We start from the raw sequence: 23,268 nt of genomic DNA, 5'->3' as shown, positions 1-23,268 counted from the left end.
TGTAAGCATTGGAAGGTCACAAATGGAAGGTTGCGAGTTGCTCCTGTAACTACTGTGCCACACAACCAGGTATTATAGTGATAATGGTTGCTCTGTTTATTCAGAAATGTATGAGTAAGTCTATAGACTACTTGGAAATCTATGACTAATTCGTTTTTTTGGTGTTATTTTTACGTTAGGGTGTGGTGATGAAATACCCATGAATACAAGTAGATAATAATAATCCAGACAGATGGGTCAGCCGACTACTCATCACACAGGTCATGATGTCACTGCCGAGACTCAGCTTTGTAAACAACTCTTCCTCTACCCACGGGGAGGTAGAATGTGCACCGGGCCATAAGCGCTCTGCGCCTATAACAAAGACAAATATCCCCCGTGTAGCCTTAACAGACTGTTGGGGCAAGTGCTGTTAGCGAGCACCTATAAAAGCCGGGGCGGCACACGAGGGGGCAGGTCGCCAACACCACGCCCGGACGCCTTTGTCTCCCTAGTGGCGATGTTTACACACCGCTCCAGGTACTCATTTGAGGCTTGGTCGACCTCGGGGAGGCTCAGGAGCGGTTCAGATAATCGTCACTGGTGGTGGCCGTGAGCGGGAATCGAACTCGGGTCGCCAGGTTCATGGCGCAGCGCGCTAACCGCTACACTGCCGCCTATGACACAACGTGCGTGACCCACACACGAGGATAAGCTCTACCAGTGAAAGCCACACGTGGAACTGTGAAGGAAGTACAGCTCTGCGGAGAAATATTGCGAGAGATGCTGCAATTACAGATGACAAAATCTCATTAGCAAATGCAATTAATGTAACTAATGGGAATACAACCTCCGGGGCCTGTTTTGGTGTGGTGTACGTGTTGTACTGTCAGCGTGGCCTGGCTCCGCCCCCAGCCATGCGCCCTTCTGGAACCTACTAGCGGGTTCTCGATGTGCCCCTTCCGTAACCTTTCCCCCACATGCCTCTCTGGTCTATCACGTGACCTGCTGTCAGTCAGGGCTGCTATAAGCTGCAGATCCCCTTCCCTGCCAGCAGCCAGCGCTGTGCTGCTACGTGACCGATTCTATGTCACTACATATGCAAAGGCTGAAACATCTCAAAACCTTAGCCCATTTCTACCTGATTTCAGTCAGAAATCGGAGCTTAATAATGGCGAGGCGTAATGTCCCATCAGACTATGACCAACAATACATTTGAAACACAATATTAGTCATCCATTAAAACACACCTCAACTTGCAAAACTGCAAAAACAACTCTGTCCGTCTTTAAATACACCAATGTAAAATGGATGATATTATCCCAAACCACAGTCATGTCAATGGAATTGTGCATTGCTTGCTGCTGTGCACTTTTCTGTCAGTAATGCAAGGCACGTGTATATCAACGGTCATATCTGCTCATAATTAAGCAAAGCGTGCTGGTGTTACCATGCCTACCAAATCATAAACATATAGAGACGGGACGTCCTGCAGAGTAAACACAGATGGCTCTGCAGCTTCTATGCCTGAGCTAATGCTAAAACGCGCGCATGACGAGTCATAGAGAATAGGTTTTACCCTTTTTGATAATAAAACAGGCGTTAAGATGTTAAAACACCAAACTGAAACCTTCTGCAAGGAAATCCGGTCTGCATGAACCGCACATACTTGTGGTGAACATGCAAACAAAAACATGCTCTGATAATATGCATTGTCTTTGAAACCGATTGGTCCGCTCACATTTACACGAGTGCAAATCCTTAAATAGGCAATTCATTTTAATACAATACCAAGGTGACTACCATCTAAATTACCCACCAACCCCCTCTAGCCGGAAGCGTATCACCTTTATCGAGTTATGCCACTGTGCGAGACACGTACCGACGCATACACACGTAACTCAGTGTGTTGCCTATCGAAAGTATTTATTCAGGAACAAAGCCCTTGAAATTTTAGATGCCCCCCACAGCACTGATGTGCACTGTACTGCGGACACAAAACTTCACGTGGTTCCCACGAGGTCTCTATTAATGCCCAAATACCTGGAATGTCGTCGCTTCAACAAAATAATGTCGTTGGTTATTCTCCCATCTAAATAACACAATGTCACACTAAACTGCAATTGCAGTTCACATATATCCTTGTTTGTTTACATATAAATACAATCGTCACCCTATGCTGAACGTTTCTGTAACTTCACTGCAATTGTAATAGGATCCGTTTGAAAATAATCTGCCTGAACCGACTTGTGAGACAGAGAATCTATTATTTGACGGTGACTTACATCTGTGCTGTACTTGAGATTTTCTCTGATTTCTCTTTGCTTCATTGCTGTAAATTATTAATTGTTTCGCTTTACTAATTTTCGTGAGGCAGATCACTCTTGAAATTAGACATTTCTCTGGTTACGCAACATAAATGACTAAACTTGACCAATCTATTGCGCTTTGCCTGTATTAGACATTAAACGACTGGCATTAAAGTGCATTCTCCCACGCCGACTTTAAAACTGCGAAAGTTTTCTTTTTTAATAAACTGGTAATATATTCTCAAAAAAAAACTGTGAACTTCACAAATAATCAAGGCTATAATGCTGCTTCATACTGGTAGGAACCCACTGGTTCCACCAGCCCACAGAGGATTATTGTGTCCGTCCGTCCGTCGTGCAGGGAGGGGCTGGGTGGGGAGGGAGGGGCTGGGTGGGGAGGGTGGGGCTGGGTGGGGGGTGGGAGGGGTGGGGCTGGGTGGGGAGGGGCTGGTCACCCCGTAGTACCCTTATAAAACTCAACGTTTAACCTACTCACGCCGGCTTGTGCCCGCCCTCACAGTCGGGCATATTTGCGGAATACACCACGCCGCCGTTGACCCTGGCCATTGACCGAGTAACTCAACGTTCCTACCAGCTCCCTCTGCAGGAATGTGTTAATTGCAAAAGCAGAAACTTCCATGCCAGCAGCAATCGATGCATACGAAGGCAAAGGGACCAAGATCCCCTGCATAGCCTTCACAGACTGTTGGGGCAAGTGCTGTTAGCAAGTACCTATGAAGGCCACTACGGCACACGACGGGGTGGGTGGCCAGCACCACGCACGGCCGCCTTTGTCTCCGAAGTGGCGATGTTTACTACACACTGCACCAGGTACTCATTTCAAGCTGAGTCGACCTAGGGGAGGCCCAAGTCACCGTTTCAAATAACCGTCACTGGTGGTTGCTGTGAGCGGGAATGAAAACCCGGGTGGCCGAGTTAATGGTTCAGTGTGCAAGCCCCCTACACGTAAATAAGACAAAGATCTCCCCTTAACAAACTGTTGGGGACAAGTGCTGTTAGCGAGCAGCACCTGTGAAGGGGCCGGCAAGATGCAATAAGGAGGTGGCCAAGCACCGCCATATAGTCACAACAGGCACACCACGTGCCATTTTTTGAGGCCCTCGCACAGAAATTCACGGCCCATTGCACGCACAATCAGCAAAGCCGGGCGAGCAGGCAGCGGCATGAGCTATTAAAGCAGGGGGAAGAGAGTCTACAACACGTCAATGCGCAGCACTCGCTCCTGTTCGACGGCGATCTATATATACGAGGCCAAGATAGAAGTGATAATTGCATTGCCCGTCAACACGTGTACAAAACATCGCACCCGTGATGCATTTTCCCCCAAAACACGATTGAACACAGTCAAAGAAAGTGCGGTGTCGTTTTCAATAGCTGCCAAGGGCGCAATGATGGCGACGGTGTGAACGAAAAGACAACACAAAAAACAACATTGACGGGCAAGTTCGGTGTGATTACAGCGTGCGCTCACCAGACAGACTGTAAAAAGGGAAACGAAAGAGAGAAATAAACTCGAGTACAATGACCGCCGGAGGAAGTTTGCAGTGCTCGGTGACCGTGCAAACCGAGAGCCCTCGTGTGCCGGTGCCACATCAGAGTGCGCAACGCCGAAGCGCCACCTCCACAATGTTGCTATCAATGCTGGGCTATGAATTGGTAAATATTTGTCGTTTTTTTTTATTACTACCTCCAAATGTTCAGGAGCTAACGAACGCTGATCCGCGTTTAAAAATGAACGTAGAAAGGCGTTGCGAACTGGCTTCGGCGTGGGAACGTGGAATGAGAGCGCTAACCACGGTAACGATGGTGTTGACCACTGCTCCCTTGGGTGCCTCCTCCTCAGCCTTCATTGCCAGGGGAGATGAGGCTGTAACACAGATGCCCGGCGTGTCAGTGCACGAGTCAACATTGTTAAGCGCAGCATGGGTTTCTAACCAGCAGTGTGTAGATCCATATATCCCATCAGCAGCAATCATTTAAGCATATAAAACTCAAAATGTTCATTCACGTCGCAGTGTGGAAAATAAATAGCAACATAGATAATCAGAAAATACATCTGCTTCATACATCTGTCTGTCCGTGTAAAAAAATAATATATTCCATACAACCCATCGGCCTCCATGGCCTGCTGGGAGTGAATCATTTCACCAGCATTGATTCAGTCCAAGCAAACGTCGGACCGCGTTAGACTCAAGTGTTTCTCACCAACAGGTTCATATTTGCTCAAATCAATGCTCGTGAACTGCCACATTTTATAGGCAAGGACCCTCTTTCTTTGATATACAGGTCGCATTTCTTAATATAATAACCAAGACGATTGAACGGCGGCACCAAATAATGAATTCATAATTCTTGTTGCCATTATACATATTTTAAAAAAATCTGTTGTAGTCTCAGCAACACGGCGTACGCGGGAAGAATATTTGACAATGTACAGTTCGGTAAAACCGCCACCAGGCAAGGCACTCTGGATATTGGCTCAACAGACATTTATGTAATAACAAGAAGGTTACGTTTCAGTTTCAACAACTGCACACGGGCGTGTAAAACAATACGGCACATACACCGACAACACAAAACTGAACACGCATTGTTAGCCAACACGTTGACTCCTTCGTCTTTCACATTCAAGACATGTTTTTCTTAAACCAATTTACATGTTGGTATCAACACACACACACACACACGAATACACACAGATGAGTTGGATAAAAAAAAATCAAACATTTGGTTGGAATGGGCTCAAAACACGGTTAATTGTCAAATGTAACCGCAGGATTGGCAAGAGCGATGGGGTGGTGGTGCACACGAAGTCTCAAGTTTCTCTCCTGTCTAGCGCCGACTGGTCCAGGGCGTGTGAACAGTGAACAGAAGGAGTTGAACCAGTCTTCCACCTGGCCTGGAGTCGCTCCCTCGCTCACCCTTGTTAGCGACATGTGATCCAGCGTGCGTCACAACCCACCCACTCACCGTTCAATAAAACGCAGGGTAGATAACAACGTGCACTGTCACGGACTGCGAACAGTCAAATATTCAACTACAGCTGCGCATAGTTTCTGTATAGTTTGGCCGTACTATACTGATGCTCGTTGATGGCTCTTGACTCTTAACATCAGGCAGCCAAACCGGATTTGTTTAACTCTTCCCAATATCGTTTATGAGGCTCATAAAGTAAAAAAATAATGTGTCCATAGTTTTCTGCTTAAACAAATGCTGCTAGAAAACATTGTTCTATAAAGCCGACTATGCACCAAATTAATTTTTTTAATATTTTAGTGTAGTGGCAAATGGGGCTGCCTTAATTTGAACGGATCTCAGCCATGCAAGCAAGGTGCTCCAACTAGGCCTCGGCAAGGTAAGGTACCCTTTTTACCGGGTAAGTCTCGTTGTTTTTACCTTTTACCTTACCTTGCCGTGGCCTAGCTCCAACGCAGTCGCCTGGGTCCAGCAGTTTAAAATAGATTTGGCTTGCGGATATTTTCGAGGATTTTACCCCATGTATCTTCGGCACGATGTCTGACAATTCTTCAGATCCCGAAGGTCCCAAGCACACGGAGCAACATATTTTGACAGCATGCCGAACAGCACGCGGTACAACCCTCTAACATACCTCGGACATAATTGTTTTAATACCCTTTAATCTGGCAACAAAATTGACACCTTTTTTACAAGGAGTCATGTTTGCATTGACCGCAATACCTGCGGTCGGAATCCAATCAATTTCAAGGACAGTGCAGACATTATCAAAGTTGTCTTTTTTTTGTTTGCATTCCGACCGCAGGTATTGTGGTCAATGCAAACATGACTCCTTGTAAAAAAAAGGTGTCAGTTTTGTTGCCAGATTAAAGGGTAAAAAACCCATGATCACAATTTGCTACTGGCAAAGGAGGTTCCAATGGCATATCTCGGACAGTGATGCATGTTAAACTTATTTCACACCGTGCGTAGCCAAACATGCTAATCGGAGGTGCGACAGCACAACCCTGACCGTGCAAGATGCTCAGATGCAACACGCCTGCCAACGCCTGTGTTGTTGTACCTTTGCTTCCCTGGCTCGAGTGCAGCAGCTGGGCGCCTCCCGTGGGCGACACGGAGAGCCTCGGCGCAACGGCGCCCGTGTCCACGGCCGGGCCAATGCTCGCTGTCGACGCCACCGCCAGCCCTGGCGCAATGGGCACCTCCGGCGAGGGGCACGGCGGCACACGCCTGTAAGCAAGCACGTGGACAAGCAGCCCTCATCCACTGCTGGCCACAGCTGCACGGCACTTGCAGCGCACGTCCCCATGTACACAGCGGACGCAGTTGCTTAGACAGGTCGAGGACTGTTGCCCAGTGAAAACAAAGCCAGTGGTTCTTTCTCACAAACAAAAAAAGTTTTTTTTACTGAAGATGTAGACGGCCCCAAGGCTGTAAGACGTGGCTATGGAGGTATCGTTATGGGTTCTCAGGTATTCAGTGCAATGATAGCCACCATGAATGTATTTGCATGCTAAAAAGGAATGCGGCTGCTTCTATTCTGTGGATTACTTATAGGTACAATTCGTAGTCTCGTGGTACTATTAAAAATATTCCAACAATTCAAAAAATTGTTCATCTTGAGTGGAACGGAAGGCAATTACCCTAAATATTAGTATTTCATTTCTAAATACAATGAATTGTGGCATTTTAATTAACCAGACATTCGGTATCAATCCTCACACTTTAGCCATCTGCACTCACAACTGTCCCATTACCCATTGCTGTGGTCAAAGCTGGTGCCGACTGACGTTTTTAAAATTGGTAAGCTTCTTTCCATGCTCATGTTAAACTTTCCAAAGGCACTCCACCCTGCTCTTATCTGATTTCATTGCCTTGACCCGAATTCACCTTCTGTAACTGCCCAAAGTATAAATATTCTGTTTCAAAGTTGTGCCCTTCATCGATGATTTAGTTTTGTAAGCAAACTTGCCGTACATTACTTTGTTTTGCTCACATTTCTATTAAGTTCAACTTCGCAGTCTTCTCCGAGGTTCTTCAATAATACCTTGCAATACATTTTCACCGCTTGCTAAACAAATCTGAGATGGCTATAGTTGTCTCAATGTACTTTAAGCCTGTATTTCTCCAAGCTAATGTTTCTGCAAATTAACTTTGTGAGAGCATATCTCCTTGCCCGACTCCTATTCTGGATTGTACTCAAGGTAGCAATGTGTAAAAAGTTTGAGTTTCCACCGTTTCAAATGCATTTTCATGATTGACAAAAGCTGGATGATGTTTTATATCCATTCGTATCTTTAATGATTTCATTCAATCTTACGTGGTCAACGATGGAAATAAAAAAAAAACCTTTCCTAAATCTATCCTTGCTCACGTGATTGGTTTCCCTCGCAAATCCACAAAATGTGTTTCCTCAGATCTGTGAGAAATGTATAAACATGTGATAGGCGGCTGATGAGCATGTCATTCTTTTTGAAAATAATTCTTGCAACATCATTTCATAATCGAGGTACAGCATTTCATTTCCTTTTAAACATGATTTAATAGGTCTGCTAATTGAGCAATTCGATGAATTACCACAATTTAGAGTCGCGATTTAAAAACGATTCCTCTTTTTTAAAAAGTGTGACTGGTTGCACCTCCAGTGATTGCAGGTGATGTGAACCCATTACACACAACGCACACAAGCCTAAAATCATCGATTCCCATGCACACGATTCAAATACACGAGCTCCAAAAGATATCAATCGGCAAATCAATGCATCGATCCATTACAAAACACATTGACAAAATGATGAACACAACCGAGAAACATATAACCTTTTCCTAGAACAAGACAGACTTTCATTGTTTATTACCTAAAAGCAAATGACATTTCCAAGGCCACACACGTACAAGCAATCTTCAATCATTCACGCTGTACAGAAAATAAAGACTTTCCAAAGGATTGTGTTTTAATGCAGCATTTATAAACACAAGATGAGGCCCTGCGTTTGCAGATACGTTGACATAAGTTGCTGAATGAGACACTTTTAAAACAAAGCTATTAGTCAAGCTAAAGGTGATTTCAGAAGGCATTTAACACACAAACATTGCAACATTCAACTCCCACTTCAGCGAACCGTCACCTGCTACGTGAAACGTCTCGCCGTCACACACAGCACCGTTGAGGACTGAGTAAGCGCCCCGGTCATGGCTTTCTTTACAGTAGTGGCCCTGAAACTACGATCTCAGGACACGTTATTCTAAAGTCCCACGGTAAACATTCAAGTGTCTACGTCATAAGCTTATTTTAGCCTATTCTATTCAAGTACGGGTAAAATATAGTTTGAACTAGGTTTATTATTTTCAGTTTTTATGTGTAGAATTTTGTTGCCTAATGTAAAAAAATAATCTTCACAATCAGCACAAATTTAGTGTTTTTAACAAACCATCGGCCCAGAATTTCTACCAAAACAATGTTGCCATGTATATGGTGCGCACGTGTTCATTGTGCTAAATGTAGCTTCAGCTGGCTCAGCAATTTTTGTTTTATTGTTTAGCTTTTACACATGGCCATCCAATGTCCAAAAGGACCATTCAGTCGCCTTCACGAGCGTGGACAAGTAATGGGGCGTTATGGCCTGAGTGACAAGTCAGTGAACTGGATTGCTCGGCCAAATATATTTCAAGCAACCAGCAATACACCCTGCATCTGGGTAATCCTGGTGCTACACTTTGGGTATAAATGAGACCCAGAACTTAGAGAGGGTAGACACAAATCGTGCACTCTCCTTGCCCAATCCAGGCTATAGATGGTGGCTGACGTGAAAGCCTTGAAGACCAAATAGCCCCCCAGTTTGGGCAGGAAAACCAAGTCACGTAATTACGCCAAACACGTGCGCCCAGCCCTCCACCGAGTTGAGCGCAACCCAGCTGGTGTGCAGAAATGGATGCAAAACATTTTAATAACCAAGTGCTACTGCTGCAGAAAGTTCATTTATGATCATAAACAAGTGGAATGCATACACTAAGTTTAGGCACAGATCTGAAAATGCACATCCCACTGGGCAAGTGAAAACGTTTTCATACATTACACACCACTCTCACAAAACGGGCCATGACACAATTTGGGAGGTAAACAATGATGTCAAACATGGCAGAGTTACGATGTCTTGGTGTGGCGCCGTCTCTTTTCAATCTGGCACGAACCAAGCATGTGCTAACCACGTAAGACATACATGAATATGCGGTCGTGGCATTGAAACGTCTTCACCGAGTGTCACTCCATGTCCCACCCAGTTAATGAAAACACAAGCAAAATGCATGCAGAATGAAACCTAGCTACAACCAATTCTACAAATGACATCACTTTCATGGATCATGAGAAATCATGCAGTCAATAAAAATCTACTTACAGAAAAAAATCGGATTATATATTGGCAAATAACTATACACATTCCTTAACAAATAAAGTGCAGTTTCCCCCCACCCTCAATTAACTAAAACACTGCTGCATAAAACACACAACAAACGGTAAATTAAAATTGAATAGTAAAATATTCATTATTTTGGAAATCAGAATACGGTCTTGTCACTGATTTAGGATTTACCTCGAAACACTTGCGTAGAACTCTTAATATAAAATTGATCTTAAAAGTGCCAAAGCACAAATCTGCCCCTCTATTTGCCCTTGTTGCCAGTGTCAATTCTCGTTCTAAAATACAAGCGGCACGCAGTGTTCCGACTTGGCAACACGGAACTCGTGGTTTTAAAAAGTTTAAAAGCAAGCAGCTCATCAAGCATTAAACCCCATATTTCCATGTTGATGTCTGTTGTATTAATAATTAATCGCCTAACTAATAAACATTGTAAACCTGATTTTTTTAAATTTTCTTTCAATTATTGTTAAACTTAAGGCACTTACCCGATTTTACAAATGAGTGGACATTGGCCCTGCAATTGTGCCGAATCATTCGTGGTCGTTGTATGTCACTAGCGCTGTGCACACTCTCATCAAGCTGAGCGTGAGGTCATTCACTTGTATTCTACAGCAATGTAAACACTAGCTACCCGCACCCATTTGTAAAACATCCCACTCGGAAATCTAAATTCTTCCAGATACTTTTGGTTTTTTTAATGTCAGCATCTATATTTGGTAAGGTGTACACGGTTCATGTGATAAAAAAAACCCATTACCAAGAGAGTTTTAGGCATTACACGTTCGTACAGACAGGACCCATTTATCGGCGTGCCACAACATCTTAAAGCCGAACTACATTAACGTATCAGCACTCGATTCAACATGCTTTTAAAAGTCGATGGACCACAACTAAGTGCAAGCGTGACCACCACCAACACTTCCAACACCACCACCACCACACAACGCAGATGCCGGCGAATGTACAATTTGATAAATAATGTCATTTTGTAAACCAAAATCGTTTAGGTGTCAAGTGGCCGAGCCACACAGCATCAAATATCTCATTGTGCCCACATGAGCAGCGACGTACACAGGGAATATTAAAGAGGATGGTGCACAAAGAGACTCGTGGAAAGGGCACACTCCCTTTAATGGCCCCAGTTCCCATCCTGGTTGTGTGACCAATTTGGGGGAAAGGTTTCACAGTGAAATGGGGCGGCAATTACATCCCCAGGCCACCCATGAACATGCGGCATGGCGCACAAAGGCATGCTTTCAAGCACAGTAGAACACCTCATATCCGAAGCCCCGGTATCCAAACAGGCCCCCCCCCCCCCCCCCCCGCTTGCACTCAGTGTAACCAGCAGCGCTTCTGGCATAGCCTGGCGTGGCCTTGGTGCCGGCGACACGAGTGCCTGGAACCATCGTCCCAGCCGCATTTTACAACCCCATCGTACCGTGTGGCGAGGCTGCCCCTACGCACACAGGACCCCACTCTCCCGTATGCAAATAGAGCTGCGGGGTGCATTGCAGTGCAGTGCCCTGAATTACAAGTCACATGGAGCGACTGAGATAGCAGAGTACAACTTGCATCGTGGTATTAGTCACAAGACTCATGCTTACTGCCCAGTCAATATAAAATATAGCTGAAGATCTTGGTGTTTTAGTTATCTGGCAGGTCACAAATTGAACGTTTTAAAAATCGGAGGGTAGCAACGTGTTCAGATAGGAGGATTCTAATGTGCAATCAGTGTAAGAATGCCAAAACTGCCGATCAAAAATATTCCCTTTTTCACCCATTGTCTGGCCTGGGTGTTGAAAATCCAAGAGTTGGCAACTAAGTTATCATTGGTTGACCTTCATCCTTGTGAAGACGTCCACACACTTGACTATAGATGCTGATGAAGGATCAGAAGGCAGACCCTTGGACTGATTGGAAAGGATACAGTAGCATGTTTTTTAGTGTTGATGGTAAAAACATGGTTGTGGGTTTTTTTCCATGTCGGCCATTTCAGCCAGCTGATTTTTTTCAGATGCAGAATATTTTCCCCACTTCAACACACATACAGGGTTCTATGTGATAACTTCTGATGTAGCAGTCGGCCAACGGTGACATTGGTGCTATTCAGAAACACAAAATCAATTAAAATGAACGGACGTTCACGAAGTGTTGTTGATGGCAGTTGTCCCATCACAGCTCAGTAGCATGGGGCCTGGGTGGTGGCTGCTGGTAGGGTGGCGGCTGTCGCTGCTGCTGGTATGATGGCGGTTGGTGGGGTGGGGGTGGCCCAGTGCTGCCACAATTTTTCAGGTTCTTCTCCTGCACAGCCTGGTTGTACCCATCGCCCGAGGGCCTTCTGGGGTTCCCACCGTTGTGGCTGGCTGGTAATTCTGACCTGCTTCGTAGGAAATGGCAACAACCGGACATTAGCACGTGTTTTCCAAATACGGTGAATGCAGGCAAGCTTTTGTCGAAGAGCAGCATCAGGCATTCCATAGGAAGGGATGGGATAGTCCCCATGCAGAATCAGTAAGTGAGAGCAGAGATTCATCCAAATGCAGAAATTTCATGTCATAAGTGAAGAGAAGATTTTCATAGAAAATCTATCATTGCACCATCGTGTCCATGCAGTAAATGTGTTAAGAGATGTCACATTGCTTAATTTCCATGCAGGTCAAGCATTTGTGCCAGCAATGCAGTCCCAGTCCCACATAAAAATAATAATTCTCAATCGAAGCCTTTAACCGATGCAGAGGAACTGTTCAAAAGGGCTATTCAAGTGAAAATAAATAAGTAAAACAATCTCTTCCTTCAGCAGGAAAATCAAGAGGTGTGCATTTATGGGGAAGACAAAGCCATGTGCGGCATTCCATCAGCGCATCCACTTGCTTGTAAAATGTGAGCCGTCCTCCTCTACCTTCACCAGATTCTCTGTGCATTTTACACAATGCATCAGAAAGTAATCAAATCGGTGTCGCACGAAAGCATCTGCGTGCGCCCGGGATGATATTTAACACAGAGCATTCAAAAACCACCTCCTCTAACAATCCCCAGAATGAAGGATTCTGTTTTCTCTTTCAGTCATGCGAAACACGTAGCAACATGAAACTCAAGACTTATTAAGAAGCAATTGGGAATTGCTTCACAGTTACTCTACCGTGCTCATTATTTTTAACATTAGTTAAGGTACAATAAGGTGGTCAGGGAAGAACTGGGCTAGAATTATAAAGACCTGCACAGATCAGGAACATGACCAGCATTCATCTGCAAGCATGTAGGGGGTCACACAGAGGTGGCCGACAGTTACGGGTCACAAGAAGTGTCCAAATACCCCAAAGGCAAAGAAAGTAAACTGGTTGACACTAAGCAACCTTAAAAGCAAAGCAAAAAAACGCAGCAAGCCGTGCATTCACTGAGCAGTTCACCATGCAACAGAGCCCAAAACAAATCTGATAATCCATTGCAGAACCAGGTCTGTGTGACGCAGAAAGACATTCTGTCACAATCATAGGATGAAAAATCTGCCTTGCCAAAGTTGATTACATTCACGTCTGTTTTGTTTATAAATCGTTTACAGTTTTCCCAAATAATACAAAGTAAAAACTCCTGAGTGATTAAATGGCAATACTACAATGTTCAAGATTACTGCTAAGACAACTCAAACAGGAGAGGTAGTAGGTACATTGATTCCTTGCGTATGATATAAACATGTTATGAAGACAGTCTTGAAATCAAGCCATGCAGTGATCAGTAGGAATAAAAAAAAAACAAAGAAACCACCATCACCACCACCACCACCACCACATAGTGTTTAAGATTGAGCACCCAGCACCATTTGAGAATCCCACCACCCCATAGCTTAAGAGAGCACGCGTGCTGGCAGATAGGATTATCAGCACACATTGCCAGCAGCGCCAGCAAGCAGTCTATGTGACAGCATCAAGGCAGGGTGGACGCACAGAGCAAATCCAAGCAAATAGAGCACGACATGCACAACACAAAAACAGTCGCATCATGAACATGCACGGAGAGTCTAACTACATGGGGAAAAAACATAGCACACCTTGCCCACTACTTCATCAGTGCTTGATAAATAATGTCATAAGATCAAATGAGGCAAATGGAATTGACATTAAAGAGTTAGGCACCCATGCATTTAAGTTTGAACAAAGGGTGCAAAAACCTTACGTGTAACTATCATACACCCAAATGTAAGCATTTAGTTCCAATTAAAGAAATCACTTAACTGTAAATAATTTTCAACCAACATTAATTAATTTCACTTGTGAATTTACAAGTAAAGAGGCAAAACTGCTGGGGAGATTCTGTTTGCGGTACAGCAGTTGGATCACCACGGCAGTAGCTACCGCGGGGTTATGTGTCCTGTTTAATTAATACAGTGCGCACACAAGCGCCAACCTCACGTCGCCACACCCTGGCAGCGAGTGGTGGGCCCTGCCCTGCCGAGCCTCACCTCCTCTCAGCCGCATGACTCCCAGGGCTTGCAGGCAGCTGTGCCACCTCCAGGGGTATGTGTCCCGAGGGAATGGGGGCTGCCACGGGCACGGCAGGGCGGTTCCAGGGCTACATGTCAAACGAAAGGTAGCGAGAATCAACACATGAAGAATATATGGCTTTAGCATTTAGCCTATCTAAACCCTTAAGAGTCTTGTGGGGGTGGGGGGGGGGTCAGTGAGCCAAGTTATCAATGTGACTGTGAATTAAACCACTAAAATGGGGAACAATATTAAAGCAAATGTTTATTAAGATGTACAAACCCAAGCATTTACCATTGATGAAGATTTAAAGAGATGAGTCCATATCCAGCGAAACATCGTTTCAAATTCTAATTGTTGCGGATTCAATCTTCAAACACACCGGTGGGCTGAAGAAGTAACTAAATGGCGTTTTATTAACATGACACATTTCTCACTGATTGGCCGTGTCGGGTAGTGAAGGGTTGTGACACATTTATACTCACGCGATCTAACACAAACGCCTTTATTATGAATAATACTGGTTGCGAAAGCCTACATGTTAAACTGATGCATCTGATGTATGTCAATCTTTGAAACTGCGATTTAAATAGTGAAATATATTAAATGTGGCCACCAGGTATGACAATGACAACCACGTCAGCCTTTGGTTGCCAATGTGTCCCCATTATGTTACACGTACGTAGAGTGGCACCTAACATGTAATAAATATTCAGATATGAAAGAATAAGAGCAAACACACTACCTGCTGGGCATGCTGATTACGGTTCTTTTCGGGGCTTCTGTTAGAAAAAAGAAAACACCCAGTGAATGAAATCACACGATGAATCAAGCATACCATCACGAGAATATTACAACAAAATACACCTGTGTGCATCATTACTGACAAGGTGAAAACAAAGCAAGACATTTATATGCCTGCAGTACACAACATCAATACTATAGTAATAGGTTTTTACCCTTTTATCTGGTACAAAAACTGACACCTTTATACAAGGGATCATGTTTGCAATAACCACAACACAAGCAGTCAAAATGCAAACAAAAAGAAACAACTCTGATGATATGCACTATCCTTGAAATTGATCGGTCCACACCCGAGACAGCTTTTCTTAGAGCCGAGTCTCCATTGGTGTTGGACCAGATGACGCCAAAAGGCGTACAACTCAAAAACAGCGGACTATCAGAGTATTGAGAGCTCGGGGTAAGCATTTACACTATGAGTCCAACACCAATGGAGACTAGGCTCTAAGAAAAGCTGTCTCGGGTGTGGACCAATCAACTTCAAGGACAGTGCATATCATAATCAGAGTTGTCTCTTTTTGTTTGCATTTTGACTGGCTTGTACTGTGGTTATTGCAAACATGATCCCTTGTATAAAGGTGTCAGTTTTTGTACCAGATAAAAGGGTAAAAACCTATTACTATAGTTTGCTCCCGGTCAAGGAGGTCTCATAGTGTAGTGTACATCAATACTATTTCGCGAAACAATGTAATCCCTACGAGTAGCATTTGGTTAAAATTACTTACAGTGATGGCAAATTCCTTTGTCCAACTGATGCTGCACACAATAGGCAGTGAAACAATGTTTAATATGACAGCATTTATATGTACAGCAGTAAAGTATATTGCATATGAAGACAACTGTAAATCATATAAGATTCGGTTTATCATTTTTAACACTGGAAAATGTGGCGTTTTAATGAAATAACCATGAGCCAAAACTTTTATTCACATTTAGATTTGAGTATATGAAAACACATTCTGAATAATTGATATATTTCACTGAAATAAACGTGTAAATGCAAGATATGGGTGATGCAGTGGTTAGAGCAATTGACTCGCCATCAGAAGAATACAAGTTCAAATTCCAGTCAGAGGTTGGTTCACTTTAATATCCCTATGGGGTTGATTTAAGTCAACAGTGTTGACCTATGGAGAAAACGGCGCCTGCCATGGGAATTAGGAATTTCAGTTGCTGGTTGCGGGCTTGCCCCATTGATCGTTTGAGCAAGGAAATACGCTGAATGCAAGACCAGAGACTATCGACAACAGCAGCACAAGAAACGATGGCTATATTGACATGGACATGCTATACACACATCCCACATTACCTTTCTGGAAAGAGGCTCTCCTGGTGTAGCGCTTGCTTGGCCTGCGCTCAAACGATGATGTTCTCCGTGCCTTACTCACTTTTGTTGCCTGGAACTCTGTCCGTCCACTGGCAGCAAACAGCGGAACAACATGAGCCTCACATGTCTGGAATAACGAACACTTCAGCAGGCAAAATCGAAATCAATCATGCAACTGAAGTGACAGACATGGATGCCAAAAGTTACACAATGTTGTGAAATTAAGATTAATGTGACGCTAATTTGAAAGGTACATAAAAATTGTGTAATAAATGTATAAAACACATTTCCAATATCATTAGAGAATGGTGAAAGGCAAAGTTGGGTGCATGCTCGTGTACTTAGCCATTTTGTAAATTATTTACAACTTGATGCAAAAAAGCACATGACATTTAAGGTGTAAATATCAAGTATTTTCAATTAAGTGTGCAAATATTAGAATCGAACGATTGTGTCCGATATCAACACATTTTCGTAATGATGTATACATATCTGATTCAAAACAAGCACGTATGCCAGACCAGGCAGCAATGGACCACCACGAGCGAGTTTTCTCGTGAGCGGTTCGCACAATCACACACCTGAAGCGAAACCGCGATCCCATGCGGATGAAGCTGCTGGGGTCGGCGTTAGTCTTCGAGGGGCCTCGCAATCGAAAGAAGGCATGATGCTCCACCGCACACTTCCACAGGTGCTTGCACGCCTTCGGGTGGTCGAGTCTGAAGACAAAGGTATGCTCCTGCTCCTTGGCCTGAAACCAGTCAGGAGGGAGCAGGATGAAAGGCAGATGTTTTTGCTACCTCGGTGTCATCCTAGATTCAACTTTATCCTTCGACCGTCAAACCAATCATATTTTATCAGTTCAAGTAACTTTCACCTGAAGGCTCTCAGACACCTACGTCCTCTCATTTCCACTGAAATTACCAACACATTGGCATGTTGCATAGTTGGGTCTCGCCTTGACTATTGCAACTCCGTCCTAGTCTGGACATCCACCGGCAACCTAAAAAAACTTCAAGGACTACAAAACAACCTGGCACGCGTCGTCATTGGCCACACTCATCCCCGTCTCGACTCACTAGCCTCTCTCCGTGCCCTCAACTGGCTACCCATCACCAGTAGGGTCAGATACAAGATCGCCTGCCTCTGCCACGATGCCTTCACATCTGCCTGCCCGCCGTACCTTTCTTCATTATTGACAACTTGCAGCTCAGCACACGGCAGATGCCTGCGCAACGCGACTCACGACCTCCTCTTGATACCCAGATCCAGGATGGTCGTGTCTATGCGCCACTTCTCGGTGGCAGCCCCAACAGTCTGGAACACTATCCCTCTGCAGATTCGCAGCATCACCTCAATCACCTCCTTCAAGAGAGACTTAAAAACTCACCTCTATAACCACGCGCTTTAGAGTGACTCTGAGCTTGGCTCCGCGCCTCTCAGTTGCGGCCGTTACATCCGCAAATTTGCGCGCGTTATAAATTGCATTATTATTATTATTATTGTGTGACGAGGCTGGTGGCCGGGGACATGGCGAATGCATGGCACTTGACAAATTCTGAGAGAGACACCAATCATTCTCAACGCTTCATCGATCACAAAGCAACACTTTACCTGATCATCATCCTCAACGACCACCAAGGTCAACTTGGTCCTCTTGAAGTCCAACCTCGTAATTTTGGGCCTTAAAAACAGAGCATGATCCGTGTCAGTAAAAGCTGACGTCAAAACTAACAAAACTGTGACACTGTGCTCAATATATGACAAATATGTGCTCTAAAAGGAGTTGTGATCTTACCAGAAGAAGAGGCCAATTTTGTTTTCTCCCTCAAACACCAAAACCCCAGTGGGTGTGAGCCCCAATGAGTATTCATTGCCATCCCTTCCCTGCAAAGAAAGGCAAAAGAGCTGCTCAGTAAATGCACACATTGGGCATTTTTCACGAAGCAATGTCACCTCCATGTACAGTCCACAACGTAATTGTGATACTAATTATGTTGAACTTTGTTCGCACCGTATGTAGCCAACTGCGCTATATACCTTCACAGAGTGCATGTCCACACCATACATTTCAAGCCACTTTGCCTTGTTCAGGTAATTCAGCTCAGCCTGTGCAGGTGTCTGTCCCCTGTGCAGAAATGGCAGGCATATCAACTTTAGGCATCTTCAACAAAACACACACAGATCTACACTGTATTAGCCAGTCAATGTTACCTCAAGTACATTTGACAGGCATAGTACTGTAACCTTTATTGTCATGAAAAGCGTTTATTGCCTAGTTATTTAGCTCGCAGCCAGTACCGTCGCATCCTATCAATACCCTGCCATGAATCACAGTGCTCTACATCAGAGAGCTCAGCTAATGACTTGTATGCATACCCAAGTCAAATGATAAAGTTTACGACAAAACCAACACAGTAAAAACTAAAGACTGGAGTTCATTGTAAGCAGTACACCGAATACACCCACACAGCGTCGTCCTCAACAAAGTGTACATTGTGTCGTGTTCATTTGAATGTAAAATACAAATTTTAAAATAAATAACATTTTAAGATAACAGCTAAATATTCACTCCATATATGTATACCTTTTGGTTTACGTTACATACTTTACACAAGCTAGATCAGCTCAACTAGAACATCCCTTGCAAATGTGATAGGGGTGCTTTTATTTGTTTTCGGGAAGGTGAGCTTGTAAACCATGAACGGAAATACGAGGGGCCAAAAATATAGGGTTCGTAGTCTTGTTTATTTTGGCCATAGCAGCTGCATATCATGACCACCCAGTGACAGGACAGGACGAGCACATGACGAGCACCTGCACTCCTTCCACTTGTCCAGGATGGCTTCCTCCATCTCCTCCGACTGGCTCGGGATGAAGCGAAACTCTGACACCAACGCAGGGGTGTGCTCCACGGGATCACAGTCTCCCAGCTCCGCTGTGAAAATCACATGCGTGTGTAAGTAATGGGGTCGATAGAGGTGGCACGTACTCATGCAAGACGGCCTATACTTTCCGGTTTAGCGTTATTGTGGTAAGTACTGTTATTGTTATGGTAAGTACTGTTACCGGTTGTGTTGCGATCGAAACATCGTGATATATTGATTTTTTATTAGATTTTTATACCTACGTGACTTTACCGAAAGAACCAAAAAGTATAGATTCCTGCAGTCACGAAAGCTTCAAATCAAGATTCAAATCAAGTACTAATATTGTGGGTACCTATCAAAGCTGGTATGACAGAATTGGAGAAAAGTGTAGCATCCACAATACCCAGATATTTGTGTGTTGCCAGTGATGATGCTCACCTACTGGATCAGGTACACATGTTAAGTTGAATTGACCAAGATGAGACCTGTGATTAGTTAAATTGTCACTTTGGATTGTGTATGGCTAGAGTACTGATGTTGGGACACTGACACTTAGGGCACCGCGGTGGTGAGATGTTAAATATATGCAGTTGTATGCAGGTCATGGGTGCGATCCCAACCCAGATGCCTGTATATTCGTAGTTTGCATGTTTTCCTCGTGGTTACGTGGATTTTTCTCTAGGTCCCCTGGGTTTTCCTTCCACATTTAGAAACATGCGTTTAGAGTATTTGGCTGCTATAAATTTACACATCATAAATTACTGAATTGGGCTATCATTTGTGGCCAAGCCACTTCTGATAAAGCTATATAGCTCAGCAGTGGGCCTTACCTGGTAAAATAAAAAGTTTAGTTTTGCAGTAGCTTCCTACGTACACTTGAAAGTACATGGATGTGGGGACAATCTTACAGTTACAATGGAAGCCAGTTTTCCCGTTGAATTATTTACAAAGAAAGGCTGAAATAAATCTTCAGGCTTTCCATAAAATCAAGGGTTTCATTACTGAACAAGTAAACATACTTTAAAACATTACTTCTCCTATCAGTTCACTGCAAATAGAATTCCAAGCGCAAAGTCAGGGACTAGAGAGTCAATACAAATGTAAAAAGCCACTTTGAACAATCACAAACTGTGCTTAAAATGAAAACAGTGATGATGATAGAAGCCACCAAGATTTCTGACCACAAATATCCAAAAAACAACCATCAAATACAAAAAATCACATTCCTAAATAACACATTGCCTTGAAAAAAGAAAGATATACATAGTTCATGTTTCAGGCAACGGCCTTCTATTAAGGCACTGCGATTGACGAACGTTTTGATCGTTTTAAATTAAATGCCACTGTGCACCACTGCCAACACATCATTAGCAAGTAATTGTTTTAACCATCTAATAAAGAATGGCAGAGGGGCTGCAGGTGAAGTTGCTCAATCAATTGGTGTTGCAGCCTTTATTTTGTTCACATCTTTTCGGCAGACACACCCCGTACACCAACTCGCTCTTGCCCTGTGGTATGTGTGAACGAACCACAAAAGCAGCCCATTTGCTTCATGAGCAGACAAGTACCTGTGCCTGAAGCACTTTGAGGGACTTAACATTACAAAGCTGTACAAATCCAGTTGAGTGGAAAATCTGGCGTTTTGTCAGGATCGCTTGTCTTATTCATCATCGACGTTCATTTACTGCTGAATAAAAGCCTTCCAAAGCCATCGCCATCTTTCACTGTTTGTTTGTGAACTTGAAAGAGTGAAACATCCATCGGCTATTTAGCCAGCATTCAACAATCACTGTATGCAATTTGATTCTTGTAACCTTCCTCCAACCTGCCTAGAAGCACAGACGTCGCACGCTCAGATGACCATTTGCACAAAAAAACGAATACGGTGCACATTAGTGACAAGGAATGGACAGCAAAAATTGTTCGTAGTGGACTATTCAACGGAATGCTCTTCGATTAACAGCAAAAGGGTAACTAAATTATGGGACTGACTTATGTGCACTTCCTTGTGAGAATGTGACGCTTATCTTGCAGGCTTAATTGTTTACGAATGCAGAATAAAGAACTCTGACAGTTGATTTTGCTTAACTATCCTTAACATATTTAGACAGTAGATCAATACTCAGCCGACGTAACATGTGCTGACCAGCATGGTGAAGTATGCTCTAAATAACCCATGTGACCCCCAAGTGGTATGGGGAGGGGCCCTTGTTCAGTGGACTGATTAAAGGGCTGTATGTGAACGAATAAAGATACTGGCCAAGTATTTTATTTATCCTGCTATAAATCCACAACTCACCAGCACACACTGCCCTGTTTGCATAATATTGCCCATGTGTGTATATATAACCTGGACATTTGATTGCAAAAAGAGCCTATATTCAATCAAAACAAGGTACTAAATGCAAATTTACTTCATCACCCTATTTTATCAATGTACATGTAATGTCGGCAATTTACTTTAAAAAAACACCAGAATACCTCTTAAATATCTTTATGGGCAATTCACTCAGCTATATGAATTCTGCTCTGTTCAATTAACTTACAATTGTCTGTTTCAATGTCAATTTGTGTCAATAAAACACAGGTTCAGGTTATTATACGATTTGTGATTTGCCGAGTTGTCAATTGCAATATTTAATACAAAAGGCCAAGGACTCGTTATGACAAAATGTAGAAAGAAAAACAAAGCCAGAGAATAAATAAGAGCACAGAATATAGACAGAGAAATCAATCGCCAATGTATATTCGTTGAACTTCTTTCACACCGTATGTAGCCAACCTTGCTAATCGGAGGTGCAACAATATAATTTAATTTGACATTTTCATTGCCAAGTTAGTTTCATAAAATGACCAAAAAATTTCCAAACACCATTTCCCGCGCGACTTACCCTGCAGACTGTAGGTTGCCAACTGCACGGCCGTTTCAAAGGGACATTCGAGCCTGCAGACAAATACCACATCAGAAGTCAGCACATGAAGTGCAAAATGTGGTAGCAAGAGGGGCTAGTATCAACTAAGAAAATGTGCACAGATTTTGACAATCGAGGGGCTGCTGGTACACCAAGGGCACTCCACAGATGGCAGAGGGAATTATTGGAGCCAACTGCAATTCCAAGCACTTCACATATCAAGTGACTCTCAAAGCGCACAGGCTGAACCTCATCTCAGCAACTATGCAATATAACATTCACAGCGGACGCTTTTGATGTTCACGAGCATTGCGGACGGCTGTAGCACAACCTTGCACATAAAGATAAAAAATGTAAGTCTTACTTTCCAGAGAGAATGTCCTGCTTGAGCTGGAGAACAAACAGGTACCTAGAAGAGAACAGAAAAGAGACTTATGGAGTAAGGGCCTGATGTTTGTGATGCATGCCGCCACATTTTTTTTGTCATCCCCAAGAGCTCTTAAACTACCACCAAACAATTAATGCATTGATCGAGAACTCGAAATTACATGAATCATTGACCAACGTTTCAGCTCTGCACGCAAACTCAAACGGCAAAATAAGTATGCCATGCGAAGTTCAGCCCACTTTTATTACAGCAGCCGTTGAGTATGTCAACAGGAACGCTTGCGCAATTACTTGCAATGAGGATATGATTGACACCTCCCATATGGTTTCAACAAAACCAAAAATATCTGATCATGCATAAGTCATTCTGAGAACAATGGCACATTTGCCTTCCAGCACAAGACATGTATAACATCTAACGATACAATTCAACTTTGCAACGTTCTTTCAAATGCAGGAACCCAGGCTCTGATCGCGTGTAGCGTCGACTAGTAAAGCAACAAGCTGTACAAACCATTTGTGCGCATCAACGGCAGCCTCTGCTACACAGCCGGCACTCGGCATGCCAAACACTACACATGCAACCCAGTGCACATTAAACTGTGCTCACAATGGAGGGTGTTTTTTTTTTACACATTATTATTTAAGAAAAACTCCTAAGTTTGGGGATAGTCACAAAAGACTGCCTGGAAATTGTCCAATAATACAATAAAAAATTGTACAACGCTGCATCTTGTTTCCTAACCGTTTACAGCACCCCAAAACTTCGAGTTTTAACGACGAT

At 43.6% G+C, this 23,268-nt stretch overlaps 1 protein-coding gene across 2 annotated transcripts in view; it reads right to left on the bottom strand.

The window, feature by feature from the left end:
* Positions 1-23,268, bottom strand: part of LOC133345054 (band 4.1-like protein 5) — a 37,008-nt gene that overhangs the window by 8,262 nt on the left and 5,478 nt on the right. For both annotated transcript variants that reach the window (XM_061555457.1, XM_061555459.1), the window contains exons 5-17: positions 22,462-22,506; positions 22,077-22,129; positions 19,133-19,253; positions 18,356-18,443; positions 18,114-18,202; positions 17,930-17,999; positions 16,897-17,066; positions 16,298-16,404; positions 15,714-15,744; positions 14,930-14,966; positions 14,163-14,272; positions 6,349-6,515; positions 4,103-4,176 (exon numbers count right to left, since the gene is read on the bottom strand). In XM_061555457.1, the coding sequence (XP_061411441.1) occupies positions 4,103-4,176; positions 6,349-6,515; positions 14,163-14,272; positions 14,930-14,966; positions 15,714-15,744; positions 16,298-16,404; positions 16,897-17,066; positions 17,930-17,999; positions 18,114-18,202; positions 18,356-18,443; positions 19,133-19,253; positions 22,077-22,129; positions 22,462-22,506 (1,162 nt within the window). The remainder of the gene's footprint in view (positions 1-4,102; positions 4,177-6,348; positions 6,516-14,162; positions 14,273-14,929; positions 14,967-15,713; positions 15,745-16,297; positions 16,405-16,896; positions 17,067-17,929; positions 18,000-18,113; positions 18,203-18,355; positions 18,444-19,132; positions 19,254-22,076; positions 22,130-22,461; positions 22,507-23,268) is intronic.

The sequence above is a fragment of the Lethenteron reissneri genome, chromosome 21 (assembly GCF_015708825.2).
Source record: "Lethenteron reissneri isolate LAM-NWPU_2019-01 chromosome 21, ASM1570882v1, whole genome shotgun sequence".
Taxonomy (NCBI): domain Eukaryota; kingdom Metazoa; phylum Chordata; class Hyperoartia; order Petromyzontiformes; family Petromyzontidae; genus Lethenteron; species Lethenteron reissneri.
Note: the sequence above shows the minus strand (reverse complement) of the source record. Positions and strands in the feature narration are given on the sequence as shown.